General features: G+C 38.2%; 1 protein-coding gene across 1 annotated transcript in view; it reads right to left on the reverse strand.

Moving 5' to 3' along the window:
* Positions 1-2549: 2549 nt before the first annotated feature.
* LOC149247073 (uncharacterized) overlaps positions 2550-15068 on the reverse strand; it is a 28694-nt gene continuing 16175 nt past the window's right edge. The window contains exon 2 of the mRNA XM_089443325.1: positions 2550-2681. Within this exon, the coding sequence (XP_089299451.1) occupies positions 2550-2681 (132 nt within the window). The remainder of the gene's footprint in view (positions 2682-15068) is intronic.

The following is a 15068-nucleotide window of genomic DNA, read 5'->3' on the forward strand; positions in this document are numbered from 1 at the left end:
AAATATTGGCTATATAGAATTAATGAGTCAATAACACCATAAATATTGTTTTTTTTTTCAATGCACTATTGTACACCTCATAGTAATATCTCCATATTAGATCGTACAAAAAATAAAATGCATAGATGATAAATAAATAAGGCTCGAGATCTAATTAGAATACGTGAAAATTAGAATACTCATTTTCAATCCCCTCTTATCCCATACAATGTCAGAGGATGAATATGTTTATAAAATATTCACATGGATGAAGATAAAAAAACCATGATCCTCCATGCATGCAACTCAAAATAGGTGTTGGTTTCTATTGAAAATGCGCCCATTTACAATGCAATGTCACTTGTAAATTTACAAAAAAAACATTTGCAAGTTACCATTGCTTTTAATTTGAATGCCCAAGAAGTGAAATGCTTCTAAAACTAGAGGAAGAATACCCAAAAGAAAAAAAATAAACAACAACCAATATTAATTGTGCTATTGACCAATTAATATGCAGGGTTGTATATACCCATTATTAGATTTAAGCAAATGCATTATCTAGGGGTGGCATATACAACCCCCTTTATTAATGGGTCAATAACACCATAAATATTGGCTATATAGAATTAATGAGTCAATAACACCATAAATATTGTTTTTTTTTTCAATGCACTATTGTACACCTCATAGTAATATCTCCATATTAGATCGTACAAAAAATAAAATGCATAGATGATAAATAAATAAGGCTCGAGATCTAATAAGCCCCAAGATCTCGACCAACTATCATATATCAAAGTGTGAACTAAATGTAAGTGCCCATGAAGGTGAATTGAAATAATTATACCTTGTTAAAGTTGAAGAGTCGAGCAACATCAATGGCCCCGAAAAGTATGTTCAAAAGCTTTTGGCAGCTAAATAGTGCTCTAGGAGCTTATATCGTCCATCATGTTCTTGAGGGTTTGAGATTCAAATTCCATGACCTCACAAACATCAAGCAGTTCATCATCTGAGCTCTTTAAACTCACATTGCATTCCCTGGCCATGGAATTTTTGATTATAAGAACCCAACTTTTGTCTTTTCAATTGTGTGAGAATGTCTTCCATTGTATACTCACGCCTCTAATTTTCAAGCATTAAAAAGTGTTTTGGTTCAACTCGTCCAGCATCTTGACTAACAAAAGTCATGTTAACACAAGAATTTTTGTTATAAAGGCCCGAGAAGAAAAATGGTAAGATGCTGCATTGTGCTCCCATTGGGATTGATCATATGAAAGGACTCTGAATCAAGACCCAATGACTTGTTCATAAATTTCTCTCAAATACATGAGCTCACCTTCATCTCCCTGAGTCACAGTTGGAAAAACTTCGATGTTATCTGATATGGATCGCATCACCTTTAATATGGGTTGGTTGTTGGTGCAGGGTCCCCCAGCATATAACCATACTTAGCAAACTGATGCCAGAGTTACCTAGCATATACCCGCAGTATGCATTTATCAACAATACATCCATAACTGTCCCAGGTGTTTGACTCTACAATGGAGTCAAACCTTCAGACCATAAATGGTCAAGTGGCCCTCTTATACCGTTCCTTTGTAACAGAACTTCAATCACCCCGTTGAACCTTTCTATCGGTAATCAAACCCTTCAGAACCTTCAATCGATGCTTTTTATTCCTTTTTTAATCCTTACATGAAGGATTTTCACACAATACACCTTTTCCTCTTTTATATGGGTTCTGCACAGAACCCGAGGTTAAAATCTCATCGCAATTGGCCTTCGCATAGTTCCACGGTCTTACCACTTGTGAGCCGTATCACCCCTTTTACCTCCGACATGCGACTACACAATTGCTATCAGAAACATTATTAGCGCTTTTCCCCATAGAACCCTCAGACCCATACCAACTATCGCGCATAATAATACACAGGAATATAAAGGAAATTCCACTCTGAGCAGCATACACGGACCTCAAATACTATAGACCCTCGACTATGATTGTCATCGGGTCCAGTCACTACTTACTCCATGCTTCTGTTGCACCGAACTCCGATGGGTCCAAGCTGCAATATTCCAATAATCGCTATCAGATATTGCTCACCCACCCGTATCTGACTCCTTCCGCTTTAAACCTTTGACTATCGGATCACCGATCGGGTTTGTTGGCGATATTGCCACATCGCTCATTGGAGTATCGCTGGGTTTGTTATCGCTATCCCTTGGCACCTTTGAAATGTGATTGTGATTTCAATCGTAGCCATTGATCTTTGACGATCCAACGACTATTGAGTATCACTTCTAGACTTCTCCGCTTGTCCCTTTTACTTGGAATGTTACACTATTTTCTTCAATTTCTCGATGATTTGGCTTCTTTAAAGGTTCTAGCCTTTTGCTCATTCACAACTCACTCTTCCTTATGAGCTTAAACTCCTCACACTCCTTTGATCTCTGTCCTTCTTGCAGATCTCTAATGGATTCAATGATCCATTTTGATTCTTCTGAATCGTGCTCCTCTTTCTTTGCTTGTTTTTCAGAATTCTGCCTTCCACTGGTCAGCTTCTCTAAGCTTAACTCTTAAGCACATCCTCACTACACCATTCATCCAGATCTTCCTCTGTCTCTTCACTTGGATTCGAAATCCATTGTGATTCCTCTGAATCACTCCGTCCCTCAGCGTCCTTCAGAATTCTGCCTGCAACCTGCAAAGCCTACGAATTCATAGTAAATCATTCATGAAATACTTCAATACTATGACATAGTCAGGAAATAACTTTGCATTTATTAATGTAAAAAAAAAGATTACATTCGAGACTCCTCGGTCTCGATCACACACATACACAAGCTAGATTCTACTATTGGTGGCCTCCTCCTCCTGCCCGTAGGCTTACATATATTTATATAGAAACATTGGATCAGATCATTGAAGGGTCTAATCAATCCTCTAATAAAAGCCTAAAGCTCGTTACATTCATGCATATGTGGCCGATAAGTCTCCTTGAGACTTTATCCATTCCATCTTTTGCTCTTTTCTAAAACAGAAAAGTCTTCTTATCAACTTCCTATTTAATGCCAAAAAGCACTCTCTTGTTCCTAGAATCATGGAACTGTTTAAGAGTTGGATTTGACTTCTACAACTCATGTTCTCATTTATTTATTTTGAGACTTAGGAAAACTATTTCCTAAAATGCATGACCCCCTATGTCTACTATTTACAATGATTTTCCTTGGGTTGACTGCTCTTGCATCAAACTCCCAAAGTAGAAAATATTCATGATCTCCTGATCATGTGTCTTTTGTTCTTGGTCTTCCTGAATCCCATACTTTGTTCTGTAACTGTTCAGATGCTTTGTTCCCTTATTGTTGCCGCACTTCTACTATCTTTTGCTCCATTTTCTTCTTCCTGTCAATCAGGTTTAACTTCTGATTGATCTTGTTTGTTGCTGCTACCATTTTCCTCCATTTGGACTGCTTCATCATTTGCTGCCACATTTCTTCAATCTCTATGTCCAGCATATCTTTGGGCTGGTCCATATTATGCTCCTTACTTCTTCCTCTTCCTCTGTGTTCCAGGTTACTGTTGCTATCTTCTATGCTGACTCCTATGCTCTTGCTTTGGTGGCAATATGGACAAACGTCCAAGGCCTGATATAATTTCTTCAATTTCTGGCTGAATTCCTCTTTCTACTTCAAGAGGTGTATCAGTCATCTAATGTTAGACTCGCTGTCTCATGAGGTTTTCCTCTTATCACCCTAGCGCTTGTTGTTGGCACTTTCAAGAAATATGCCTGTTTTCCCCTTTCTCGGCCTATAATTCCATAGCATTATAGAAATATATTATCGTTCCTGTAAATAGAGGGAAATGCATTTTTAAACGAAAAATACACAGTCGCGGGCTTTTCGTTCCAGAGGAATGAGAATACACTATCGGTGCCTTAATACCATTATAGTGTTGATTCTAAAGAATTACACTATCGGTGCTTTAATTTCAAGAAATTCATTTGCTGCAATTAACACTATCGGCGTAACCATCGACCCTTCCAACGCTCATTTCCCCGATGCGATAACACGTAGTGTTATCGGAGGTCACAATCGGCGACTCCAATGCCCCCAATGCTAGGCTCCTCCCACTCCGATCTTGCGATGCGATCAGCTTTGCGGACGTGACACCTTATTCACCCTGCTCTATAGAGTTTTGGTTCCGAGTTATCAGAGTTTTGGACTTCGGTGGCTCCAAAGGTCCCTTCCACTCCACTTGTGGTTCTGCGATGCGATAAAGGTTCGGACCCAATATGGGTATGAACTAGATTCAATAATGTTTCAGGTCCAGAACTTCGTCCAGATCAAGTCTTTTTCATGGATTTCTTGTGTAAACAGAGTTTCCACTGCGGAGCTCTGTAAAGCAATTAAAGAAGCCAGGCTCGCCGATATGAAAGGAAAACAACCCAACAGGCCTAAGCTTAAGTGTTAATTGGAAAATAAAGGTTGAATCATTAATGAAACGTAGGAAAGAATAGAACCGGAACTGATACACCCGTAAAAGTAACATTTTAATAGAGACCCAAAAATCATATGCACAGAAAGAGTTTTTGCAGATGATAATGCCTTCGGGTTCGACTCCCTCAGAGCATCTCGTTATTTCCTTTTTAAAATAATAGATAAAGCCTTCTTGGTCCTTATCCTTTACAAAAGCATGCCTTTTACATAGAGCGATTTAAAGAAATTATGCATAAAGCTTGACAAAACTTATCCATAAGTGAGTATTACAGCATGATATTATTCTTAATTCTATCCTTATCTTAAACTAGAAAAGCATGGAAATTGCTGGCTAAAGGAGCTCACTCCTTTTCCTGTATATTTTTTTGGATTTTTGGAATAAGTTTGAAGATTTTCCCTCCAAGTCACATGCTCCTGCATCAGACTCCTAAGGAAAAAATTCTTCATGGGCTCCTATCCATGAGTTCATCTACAAAACTGCCCAGTTTCTGTAGCATGTCTTCTGTAACCCAAGTAGCTTCAACAATTGGATGATCCTTCCATTTTACCAAATATTGGAAGTATTCTCATCCCCTTGTTTTCTTAAACACCTTCTTGTCCAGAATTCTTTCTGGTTGCAAATTCTTTGCTGTGGGTAACTGTTTTACCCAGTCAATCTCTTGGGTCTCTTGATCTTGTGCTATATCATCTGTAGTTTCACCTTCATACTTGTACAGGTATGCAACATTAAAAATTGGTGATATTCCAACATCAGGGGGTAACTCAATCTCATAGGCATTTGCAGAAAATTTCCTCAACACTCTACACGGTCCAATTTTTTTGAACTTCAATTGTTATACTCCCTCTTTGGAAACCTCTCCTTTCTAAGATGTGCTAAAACCAGATCTCCAACTTCAAAGTTCACCTCTATTCTTCTCATGTCTGCTCTAGTTTTATACTTGATGTTTCTATCCTGTAGCTGCTGTTTCACTTGTTCATGTATTTCTTGCATTTCTAAAGTAAAATCTTCACCCCTTGCACTTCTCATCTCTTCTTTTCCCAAGTTTCTTAACTTAGATACACCTCTTGGATGCATTCCATAAACAATATGGAATGGAATCTATCCTATACTCCTGTTAGGTGAGTCATTATATGAATATTCATCTTGTGCCAACACTTGATCCCATTTCTTTGGATATTTTGTAGTAAGACTCCTTAAAAGATTTCCCAAACTCCTGTTCACAACTTCAGTCTGTCCATGAGTTTGTGGATGATAGGCAGAAATAAAACTTAATTTAGTTCCCAATTTCTTTCATAGTTTCCTCCAGAAATTTCCAACAAATTTGGAATCCCTGTCTGAGACAATACTCTTAGGCAACCCATGCAATCTTACAACCTCCTTAAAAAACAAATTAGCAATGTGAGAAGCATCACTAGTCTTGTAACATGGAATAAAGTGTGCCATTTTTTAAAATATGTCCACTACAACAAAAATGGAATCATTACCTCTTTGAGTCTTTGGTAAACCCAAAACAAAATCCATACTTACCATATCCCAAGGCTTATCTAGAATTGGTAATGGGATATACAAACCTGTGTTTTGCCTCCTTCCCTTTGCATATTGACAGGCTTTGCAAGTTTTCACATACTTCTCCACTTCAGATTTCATTTTCAGCCAGAAATAAAATCTGTTCAACTGTTCAAAAGGCTTCTCTATGCCAAAATGTCCTGCAAGTCCTCCACTATGTTTTCTTTGATTAAATCCTCCCTCATTGAGCAGTTTGGTATGCATAGCCGATTTTTCTTAAACAACAGTCCATCTTGTAAGAAGTAATCAAACCATCTACTTCTATCCAGCAAAACAAGATTTTTACAAGCTTCAAATTCCTCTTTAAAATCTGGATCTATTTCATACAATTCTTTAAGAAAATCAAAACCCAACACTTGGATTTGACTCTCTTGAAATAATACATTCCTCCTACTTAAGGCATCTACAACTTTGTTTGATTGGCCATTTATATGCTTCAAAACAAAATGGGAAACCTTGAAGATACTCTACCCATTTGGCATGTTTCTAGCTAAGCTTTGGCTGCTTCATAATATACTGTAGTGCATGGTTATCCAAGTGGGCACGGTTAGTTTTCAGAGGGAGCATGGAGCTCCTCTCACCTTGACAGATGTGAAGTATCTGCCTGGACTGAAGAAGAACTTGGTATCGGTCGTGATGTTGGAGGACAAAAGATACAATGTTGTCTTCAGTAAAGGAAAGGCGTTCTTAAGACACATAGCTACGGGTCAGACCAAGAGGATAGGGATTCAGGTGAAGAATCTCTATAAACTAGAGGAAGATGATTGTGCAGCATTGAGTACGAAAGCAGAATTGGTGCAAAGCCAAGACATTGGCGAGTTGTGGTATAGGCGGTTGGGGCTTTGAAGATAATGCAACAGATATCTACAGGACTTCCCAAAGGTAAACTTGAGAAAGTTGACACATGCAAAGGTTGTAACTTGAGAAAGTACACCAAGTCTTCCTTTCATGATCGAGATAGTCGAGCAGAGGCTATCTTAGAGCGAGTTCATACTAATTTGTATGGACCATTCTCGACGGCAACCACATCGAAGCAAAGGTATTATGTGATTTTCATTGATGACTATTCTCATAAATGCTAGATTTATTCCATACAAAAGAAGGACCAAACATTCAAAAAGTTTTGTGAGTTGAAAGCTTTGGTCGAGAAAGAGTTAGGGAAGAAGATCAAGGCCTTGAGAAGTGAAAACGGTGGAGAATATGTCTCTCAAGAGTTTAAGGACTTCTGTGTAGCAGAAGGAATTAAATGAGAGTTGACGACACCTCATAACCCACAGTAGAATGGGGTGGCTGAGAGGAAGAGCATAACTATTGTAGGGGTAGCATGGGCAAAGCTGCATGACCAAGGCCCACCACTCTCGCATCGCATACTTGGGATGAAGACACCAGAGGAAGATTTCTCTGGTAAGAGACCAGATGTGGGTCACTTCAAGATCTTTGGCTCATTAGTATATTTCCATGTGACAAAGGATGCACAGAAGAAACTTGAGCCAACAACGGAGTTGGGGATATTTGTGGGGTACACTGATACACCTCAAAACTATCGGGTGTACTTGCCTACCAGTAAGAGGACAATGGTTCACAGTGATCTCAAGTTTGATGAGTAGAAGGCCATGTGAATTTCCCTTTAGAGGGAGCTCCAACTATAGGCCGTGAAGGAACTATTAGTTCCTAAGGAGGAGGAGCCTCAGGCTGATGCAGAGCAGCCACATGCGGAGGTTCCAAGAATGGAGACATCCACTCAAGCAGAGCCTTCCAGAGATGGGCGAAAGCACATAAGAGAAGCTGACAGATTGTTGGAGGATGCGAGAGAAAATGTGGGAACACCATCTTCTTAGCGCAGACAGAGGAGGTCACCTGAGAGGTACACTGGATACATGGCCCTTATTGGGGAATGTGTTGAGACCGAGCCATCTTCCTTTGAGGAAGCAGTGCAGCAGCCGATTTGGCTTGATGCTATGGTGGAGGAGTATGACTCCGTAGTTCGTAACAGTGTTTGGGACGTGGTTCCGAGACCGGAGAACAAGTCAGTTGTGAGTTCCCATTAGATTTACAAGGTAAAGTAAGCTATTGATGGTAGTGTGTATCATCGTCTTAGAGATTGTGTAGAAAGGAGGATCATGTCGCTGCAGTATATTTCGACAGAGGAGCAAGATGTTGACATTTTGACAAAGGCATTGTCAAAGTGTAAATTCGACTTCCATAGAGACAGGATCGGGGTGGTAGATAATCCCTTTCTTGTTGAGAGGGAGTGTTGAAATGTGGCAACAAGAATATTCCAATTTAATTTTTCCTTGAATTAAATTGTGAATTAAAATCGAATTTAGTCTTAACAGCTACTTGGAAATAATTAATTAATTAATTTTAAATTAATTAGCTAGAGAAATTCAAGTTAGAAATCTTTCTGAAGTCATGCAAGAGTTATCCCTTAAATTAAGGAGATAAGATTGAGTTATATTTGAGTTGTAATTAGTTAACTCAATTTATTGAGTTAAGTCCAGTTAAATTAGTTCCAAACTGTTTGAGGAACTAATAGTGAGTTAACAGTCAGTTGATGCATGCATGCACTCAACTAATGCTACTTTAGCTAACTGAAGATTCCCTCATCAGAAACTCATGAATATCTATTTTGAGAAAGACCCAGTTGAGATTAGTGTTCAAGGACAATGTACTATCAGTTGCATGTGTTTTCTCATGGAAAAAACTCATGCATGCAGTCAATGATTTAATCCTTGAGGATTGCGTAGTTTTGACAGAGGTTTTCCACTTGGTTGAAGGAGTATCATCCACAAGGAACAACGCAAGGAAATAGGAGACTGGAGCGTAGAGAGGAAGGTTAGAGAGAAGCCAAGATTGCTTGTGAGCATATGTGAGGATTGTACTGAGATCTAGATAGCTGTGAGAGCTAAGGCTTTGTATAATTCCTATGTATTTCCACCATGTATGATAATACAATAGTGTAGGGTTTTTAGCTGAGGATTTCCCAAAAGTATTTTCATGTGTATTGTGCGATTGATTCTTCCTCTTTTGGTTATATTTTTCAGCTCGATCTTTAAGCTTCTGTAAATTGATAATAGAAGTAGGTTATAGTATTCTACTTTGATTTATATTGCGTTATCAGGTTAACCTACCATCAGATTTTCTACAATGCTGATCTCATCTATGACTGTTAGTGCTTCAACTTGAAAAATTTCAATCTTCTACACGAAATTTCATTGGTAAAATATCATTTGATTAATTTGTGTAGTCAACTGTGCACTCTCCAACATTTAAATCTCACGCTTATTTACTGGCAGCATGTTCATATTATCTTTAAGATTTTGTGCCTTCTCTTGCATTGCTTGGATATTCTGCACTACTTATTTGAGCTCTTCACACTTTAGCAACCTTGTCCAAATTTGCTTTCCTTGTTCATATATCTTATTTCACTCTTCATCTAATGCTTTTATTTATTCTATAGTCATTTTTATCACTTTTTTTTCTGTTTATGTGATTTCTCTTTAGGTGTAGTTATTTTATTAGTATACGACTCTAGCTCTACAACCTTAGCTTTGAGGCCTTGAATGACCTCACCTATCATTGTCAACTTCCCCTCTACTAGTGTTTCGACCTCCATTTGGGCCCTTGGGAGGTTTTTGTAGACCTCCTCGATTGATTTCCTTGGATTTTCCTCTCTTTGAATGAATTGCATCTTCTCTGTGACCAACTGTATTATTTCTGCCTAAAGTGCCTCATTTGATGTTGATAATTGTGTCAACTATATTGTTGTTGTAGTTGTGTGAAATTATATCTCTTTTGTAGCACTTAACTGTAATTGATTCAACATGTCCAATAGTAACTGTGATAGTATAATTCCACATGGATGAATCCCTCTGTGAATTGTTGCATCTCTACCGTTGGAAACTCCATTGCCTTCAACGAAATCTGTAGTGCATATTACTCCCCTGATGCTTGGGACTGCATAGTTCTTGGCTCTGTGACTGTTGTTATGTTCTGTGCTTCCTTTTTTCTGTCATTGTTGTATGCATTATGGATAATATAATGGATTCCAATAATTGGCATAGTTGCTCTAATTTTACTATGTTCTGATTTGTATCTATTGTTGTTGTTGTGTGAATTTTTCCAATGCTTCCTCTACTTTCTCTTTAACTTGGTCCCTAATATTCTCCAAGTAATCTCAAATAATGAATAGATTTGAGTGACCCCTAGCTTTGTGGATTTTCTCTTTAGTATTTCCTGGGAAGTTCCTTCTTTTTTTGTTTGTTGCTACTTCCTTTTCTCCCCAACCTACATGGTATCATTCTTTTGGAAACCTCCTGTGCCATTCCCTTGTTCTTTCTCCTGTGCATATTCATGCACAAAGTTCTCCTTACTACTTACTATATTTTTTTCCTCCTCTATCTCCTCAAATGGGATCTTCCATTTTGAATCCCAATCATTGATATTGTTTCTTACCTCCAACTATGTCAACCTATAGTGGCTTTGAAGACATTTCTTTATAGGATCCCTGCTCACTTGTATGTACATAAAATGTTGGGTCACCTTAAAGTGCGGGATCCCCTTATATTCCTCCACTATTTGTGGTGGTATGTATGGTATACTTTCGATCATCCACCTGATGACCTCCTTGTACACATAAAAAGTCATGTTTCTTGTTTTGTTTGTTTGTTTTTGTTTTCCTTTGTTTGTTTTTTGTTTTTATTTTTTATTTTTTTATTTTTTTTGTTTTTTGTTCTTGTTTGTTTGTTTTGTTTTGTCTTTTTTTTTTGCCTCTATTTATTTACGGTATGCCATAATGAGGCATACCAATGTGCGAAAAATGGTTTGTGTGTCGTTCCTGAAAACTGTACCTCTTCCTATTAGGTTTTCCAATCCACGAGGATTTTGTCATTAAAGTGCATCCAATCTGTTATTAATAAAGTGGATTTTTAGCCTTTACATTACCCAACTATCAAACCTACATAGCTAATAATGAAAATTTCTGACACTTTTTCTATTTTTACTTTTTCACTTTTTTCATAACTTAGTCTTCTCAAACCAAAAATACCCCTCTCTCTCTTTCTATGTGGAAAATCAGTTGCTCTGATAGAGTTTCAGCCATTAGGCAAATTTTGAGGTCTAAAATGGGCCTCCTAAGGAAATTATAAAATAATAGTGGAAATAATTAAGTAAGATTATATTACATCATTGAATTTTAGAGGGAAAAAAGAAAAAACTATTTTTTCAACATATAATCTCCCTATTGGTTTACTCAAATTTCGAGAAAAAACACTCATTGGATGCATAATTTGATTCCTCATCCAAGGAGTACCCATGTTAAATACTTTCCATGGACATTGTGTTGATGCCCCGAAAATCGTTGTATCAACATTGGCGGATAACCACCCAGTCCGGACCTTAATACAACTCCTTTTCCGTTTGGAATGGTGGCTCCGACTGGGGATAATGGGACCAGTTTCCCAGTAATGAATAAACGGGATGAATGAATGATTGATTGACTAATCTAATGATAGGCGAATAACTTAATTTATCAGCAAAATAAAAGAATTAATACTAATCCCGGGAACTATTGTGCTTTGAAGTGTAGCGCTTGATGATCTATGTTTATTAACAGGCATATAGATGACTCCATCTAATAAACATGGACATTTATTCATTCAAGGATTACTTTGCTTAAATAGTTAAACAAGGTGATTAACGCAATATTGCTACACTCATCATTTATATCATCAATACATATATGATCAAAAGAAAAGCATTACCATAAACATCCAATAGTGGAGGGAATAAAGAAATGCTGTTAAAACACATACATATATTTGATAATAGCAAAGGCGATCAAATAACAATTCATATAAAAAGAATGGATTCAGACATAGATAATAGTACCATATGAGCTGCGAGTCACTCCCAATATCAATCGCTATTTGAGATTCTTCCTCTAACGCAGAAATACTTTCAAACAAAGACAGTAGTGCACATTTGCATAAAAGCTTCTTTGCCAAAATCAGAATGATTGGTCCAGTTTTATAAAAGAATATGCCTGAAGTACAGTAGTGCAACTTCAGGCTTTAAGTCATGTACAAAACTTTACGACCCTTTCCAAAACAATGAAAGGGTCTATAAATACTGAATTAAACTAACTATCTATGAAACTGAAATCCTACTTAATTGGTATCAAATGATCTTGAATATCTCCTTCTCAGCAACCTGGCAGTCGGCGGCATGAATCATCAAGTAGGCTGTTTGCCTTTAAACTTGAGCTGACTTATCGCAAGCATTGGCTCCACTTCGGGCGGTCTGTTGAGGCGAGAGTTAAGCTGGGCGGCATAGGTGTCATCTTGAATATCGGTGATAATATACCCGATTGCATATGTAAGGCATTTGAGGGCGGCTCTTTGACTGTGCGGTTTTACCAAGAAGAACCAATAGGTGTCCCATGTTAAACTGTTAATTCCAGCAATTAATCTCCCATTTTTCTCTAGATCTGGATAACATGACTGCTCCAATGTTTTCGCCGCTGTCAATTTACCAGGAGTGCATTGGGAAATCATGTTTGACAAGTAGAGAGTATTATTAACCAATTCAACCAAATTACTTGTGGTTGATTTGCATCTTGAAATTGCCCTCTCTGCTTTCATTAACTGGGACTGCCATTTTGTAAATAATATTTCTTTATGTGATTCTAAAATTCTTGGTAAATTTTCCGCTTGTCCCTGATCGGTATCTTGCCAGTCAAGAAATTCAGTTAATGTTTCTTCAGCTTGATCCAAGTCTGTTCTAGCCTTTTCTGTTTGTTTACTTATTGATGCCATCAAATCGCATAATGGTTCCACCTGGGCGATTTGTTGACATAGAAGCTTGATTTGTGTTATTAATGCCTTATTTAACTGTAATGCTTCTGATTTGAATTCGGCTATCTGTGGAAGATCCTTTGTCTTCTCAAGCTGTGCTGATAGTTGAGCAATCTGCTCATCTTTTGACTTCAGCATTTGTTCATTTGCTGCCCTCAGTTGTGCCAAGGCCTCAGACAACACTTTCTGCTTCTGGATTGCGATGTGATCAGTCCTCTGTTTCTCTTCCCGCAATTGTTGAGTTAATTGATTATTTATTTGCTGTTGTGTTAACAATTACTGTTCTGCCTGCTCTGTTTTCTGCTGTGCTTCTGTTAGCTGTGCTTGCAATAAAAAGATTTCCTGGTCTTTTGTTTTTAATAAAAGACTCACCTTTGATGCCTTGTCTATTGTTGCTGCCGAATAGGCTCCAGCATATTGTGATAGTTTTGTTAGGTCATCAGAGGGGTCAAATTCCTCCTTCCAAACCACATTGCCCGTGACCGTTTGTTCTGGGAAAAGGGAAGGTGGATCAGTCCTTCTCCTCTTCCTCTGTCGTTTTACCACAGCTTTGTGCCTTGGGCTATAGAAGACATCCAAGGGAGGAATTTCTTCTATCTGCAAAATAATTTGATCGGAGGGGTCCTTTGGGATTATTTCTACTTCCTTTGAACTGGGTAGGGCGCTGGTTCCACTTGGAACCTGTTTTGAAGTGGTTTCCTGTGTATTTGCCGCTTTCAAAGTTTCGGTGTCCTTTGAGCATTCAAGACTACTAATAATTGAATCAAATTGCTACCATTCCTGGAGAAATTTGGGATCAATTTGAGTATCCACATTCACCTCTATGTTGCTCTGTTTCTGCTCTTTAGTCTGGGTTTCCTCTTGCACTTTCTCCTGTTTCTCTGTTGTAACCGGCGGTTCCTTTGAATGTTGTTGTTCAGGCTCGCTTGGTCTTGTTTCTGGGGTTGTTGCTAACAGATCTAGAGGCAGAGTTTGCAACCTATGTTCTCTAAGTCTGTTGAATTCAACTAACCCTTCATCTTTGTATTCCATCATGGCCGGCGATCTAACTTGATACATTGATTCAGCTGAGGAGAACAGGTCATCAAACTTATCTTCTATATGATCAAACTTTGTCAATTTGGCCTGTTCAAGAGCATTATAGGCGACTTTGTTGGGATCAAATCACCTGTTAGGGAGAGTCGCTAGAGTTAATGATTTCATATTTGTAGCTTCTTTTTCCGCATGTTTAAAATCATGCAAAGTGTAGACACCACATCTCAGAGGAAAGGAGGGCCAGACCTGCTTCTTATTTTTCTTTAGAGTTTGTGTAACTCCTTCGGCAATAATCTGATAGGCTATCTCCCTTGCCAGCAGTTTGTCAGGTATGTACAAAGGAAGGACATGAGGTTCAGCTTGGCTGCCGAAAATTCTTACATAAGTAAATTTCTCCTCTCCGAACCATCTTCCTATTGATGTCAAATCAATCCCTGCTTGGTAAGAAATTTTGGGAGCAGGTTTATTAAAAATAGAATGATGAATGGGTAACATGAAGCCGTTGCAGACTTGGTACAAATGGTGCTTATAGGAAGTCTTCCACAATTTCTGATGGTATATGTGAATAGGCGTGGGGTCTTGTGGAGTCCACCTCCAGCCGAGTACAGGAAACTCAGAATTAAAACACAGGGTATCTAGTATATAAGCACTGTAATAGAATGGGGGAATAAGCCTTTCTGAGACGAAAGTTTTAGTTCTAAAACTAAGAACTGCTGTCGCTAGTTTATCTAACAGTATGGTTGCCCAATCCATTATCTCACTATTACATGCCGCTTCCCTCAAGGGAACCATTTCTATAGTGAAATTAGCGGAATCGTGCAACCCCCACAATCTACACATCATTATCCTAGCATAACAATACAGAGAACATAGAGAATCAACAGAGTACTTACCGGAAGTTTCATGCTTGTGTTTCGCCGGATTTTGCCTCCATTCCCGAATGGGTTCGGATTCAGTTTCATTCTCATTTCGGAATTTCTCCAGAAATGCCTTGTTGTACTTCTTCTCTGGCTCAGGAAAATGATACATTTGCCTCAAATCATCAGCCTTGAATGAACCGAAGATTCTCCCATCTCTGGTGCAGAAAGTTCTGTCTGTGATTGGGATTTCTTCAATTGCCCACTTTACTACATCTG

This window comes from Pinus tabuliformis, chromosome 7 (assembly GCF_031772625.1).
Source record: "Pinus tabuliformis cultivar Carrire ecotype Pingquan chromosome 7, CPIR1, whole genome shotgun sequence".
Lineage (NCBI taxonomy): Eukaryota > Viridiplantae > Streptophyta > Pinopsida > Pinales > Pinaceae > Pinus > Pinus tabuliformis.